The sequence below is a fragment of the Sprattus sprattus genome (assembly GCF_963457725.1).
Source record: "Sprattus sprattus genome assembly, chromosome: 5".
Taxonomy (NCBI): domain Eukaryota; kingdom Metazoa; phylum Chordata; class Actinopteri; order Clupeiformes; family Clupeidae; genus Sprattus; species Sprattus sprattus.
Window position 1 is genome coordinate 25,509,595 of NC_137924.1, and position 2,500 is coordinate 25,512,094.

Genomic DNA, 2,500 nt, shown 5'->3' on the forward strand with positions numbered 1-2,500 from the left:
AAAGCTCATAAGGTGCTGCTTCTCAAGCGCTCCGCGGTCGGTGTAAACCAGGTTATGTCTGCCGTCTGACACTTCTGACACCGGTTTGTCATCTCGCTGAAGACTGTAGCCTCATAACACCGACAATTTATTCATGAGCCCATCAGTCTATGCTTACTACACACACTTCATGGCTTTTATCGAGGGTTAACCATTGTAACGTAACGCCAAGCAGTGACCTATATGGCAAGTCTGAATTCATCTATCAAAATGATGTGCAATTTTGTGTCGCGAAAGCTGTGTACTAAAGATATTATCATCTGCAGTCGCCCATTTTGGGATAATCTATTCAGCGGATCTTTAGTGAGGAAAAGTGCTTCTGATTAGTTGGTCACATAGACTAGAGATGAATTCGGCAGAAAAAAAGAAAATTAAATGAGATTGTCAAGCAGCATCATTCTGCCACTTCTATCCCAGAACCCATTTAGCTGCTCAATTGAGGAACATTATGCAAGTAAAATCTACTAACAACATCACTCTCCAGCTGTCTGGCTGATGAAAGGGCCGTTATCCCCAGAGTGAATGGAGGTTGTTATTTTCCATGTGAACAGATGACATCCAGGGTGTTGCAGTTAGACCCAGAGAAAGAAATAGAGAGAGAGAGTGAGAGAGAAGCACAATAAATGGAAAATGGGATGCGCTCGTTTCAAGGATGTTTGACAAATTTGTTGATCGAAACCTGAATGTAATTCTCTCAACAAGCAGACAGCCTGTGGCACATAAGGGGGAACAGGATGGATTTGGGGCAGGAGAGAGGAGACAATGGCAAACAGAGAGTGCGAGAGAGACAGATACATTATCTAGATGAGGATTATGCCCATAGGATTCACTTCTGACATGAGATTGCATAGGCGGGGAGTCAATTGACTTGCTTTGTGACTCTCACAGGGCGAGTTAATAGCAATAAGCTAGAGTGTTGTGTGAGCTGTCGCATGCAGAGACCAAACCAAAGGAAAAGTACATGGAGAGAAGAAAAGTGAGACAAGAAAGAAACTCCCAGTCTAATTCCAAAGGTCACAGGAAGGATTGGATGAAAAGATATTAAGGGAGACAGCAGGAGTGGGGGTTGGTTGAAGGAAAAACATCTCCGTACAGCGAGCTCAGACAGATTCAATAAAGGAGGCTGGGGAGACACGGATCATATTATTTGACATTAATGATCCAAATAAAACGCATCCTTCTTTTCATGTGCGCGTTATTTCATCATATCTGCAGGGTAATGATGATATCCGAACTGCTCGCCGGCCATCAGCCTCGGCTGACACGCATCCCGGCAGGTTTTTTTTTCTCCCGTTCACTGGCTTGCTCCTGCCTGCCTGCCAATCCCGCTCCAACAGGCTGATATGGCATGCAAGCCATCCGTGCTGTTTGTTTATGCCGTGTAATAAGCAGTGCGGCGCAGCGCTGAGAGTTAAGTCCAAGCAGACGTGGCTCGCTAATCAATACTCAAAGGAGGGGAACCAGATGAAGGGGAGATTGGAGCGTCTGGCTCGTTTGATGATGCTTCACTATGTCTATAGAGAGAGAAAGAAAGAGAGGAATGGATGGCGAGGAAGAGAGGCTGCTAATGCTGGCTTCCCATACACAAATAGAATTGTTTATGGTGTCCTAACATGTTACAGAATGTGTGATTAGAGATGAGGGGTTATTTATTTATTTTGTTTTGTTAGCATGTTTTTGTTTGTCACACCCGAAGGAGCAGAATGAGACACCTCAAAGAGACTCCTTTTCACACGGAATCTTTTGATTGGAGGAGATGAAGAAGTACAATGCTTGGCGCTTTCATGTCACCTCATTGTCGCCTGTGAATTTTCAGAAGTCTTTTCTGCACACTGCACATAAACACCATGAAAACAAAGTGACAAAAAAAAACTTAATTCTCTCTTACTTCATCTGCACCTCTAACCTGCGTTCCTGTGATGCCACCTCTATTCCCGTGTCCCACAGAGAAGCTGACGTTTCGAGAAGTGAGGTCGCCGCAGGAGTTTCGACAGGGCGAGGTGGCTGAGGTGATGTGTGACGTCACCAGCTCCCCAGTCCCGGTGGTAGCTTGGTTCTATAACAACATGGAGATCATGCCAGAAAATAACAGTAAGTTTTCTCCCAAATCACCACAGTCCTCCACACTGGCAGTCCAAGTAGACACGCTACACGCTATTAGCGTCCTGCTAAGTGGCTTTCACAGAGGACATTATCACAAAGCTGCATATCTGTATGCTAGCCAGCCCTGTGCAAGACACAGGACATCATGCATTCTGGGCTATTTTGATGTTAATGAGCACAATAACAATTAATTAACATCAAAACACGGTTTTAATTATGACACTGCCTGAATATATTTGCAGTGCTTATACTTGGTCCCTGAAATAACATTTACACAACAGTAGTTTCCACTTACCTTCTTAAACATGCCCTATGAGAATAGGACAAAGTAACAATCTCCCTGAACAGTTAGACCTTT

General features: G+C 44.3%; 1 protein-coding gene across 1 annotated transcript in view; it reads left to right on the top strand.

Annotated features, from left to right (window-relative positions):
- LOC308365683 (neural cell adhesion molecule 2) overlaps positions 1 to 2,500 on the top strand; it is a gene marked incomplete at both ends in the record, with an annotated part of 89,974 nt that overhangs the window by 40,945 nt on the left and 46,529 nt on the right. Inside the window, 1 exon segment of the mRNA XM_080839187.1 lies at positions 1,987 to 2,130. Within this exon segment, the coding sequence (XP_080695313.1) occupies positions 1,987 to 2,130 (144 nt within the window).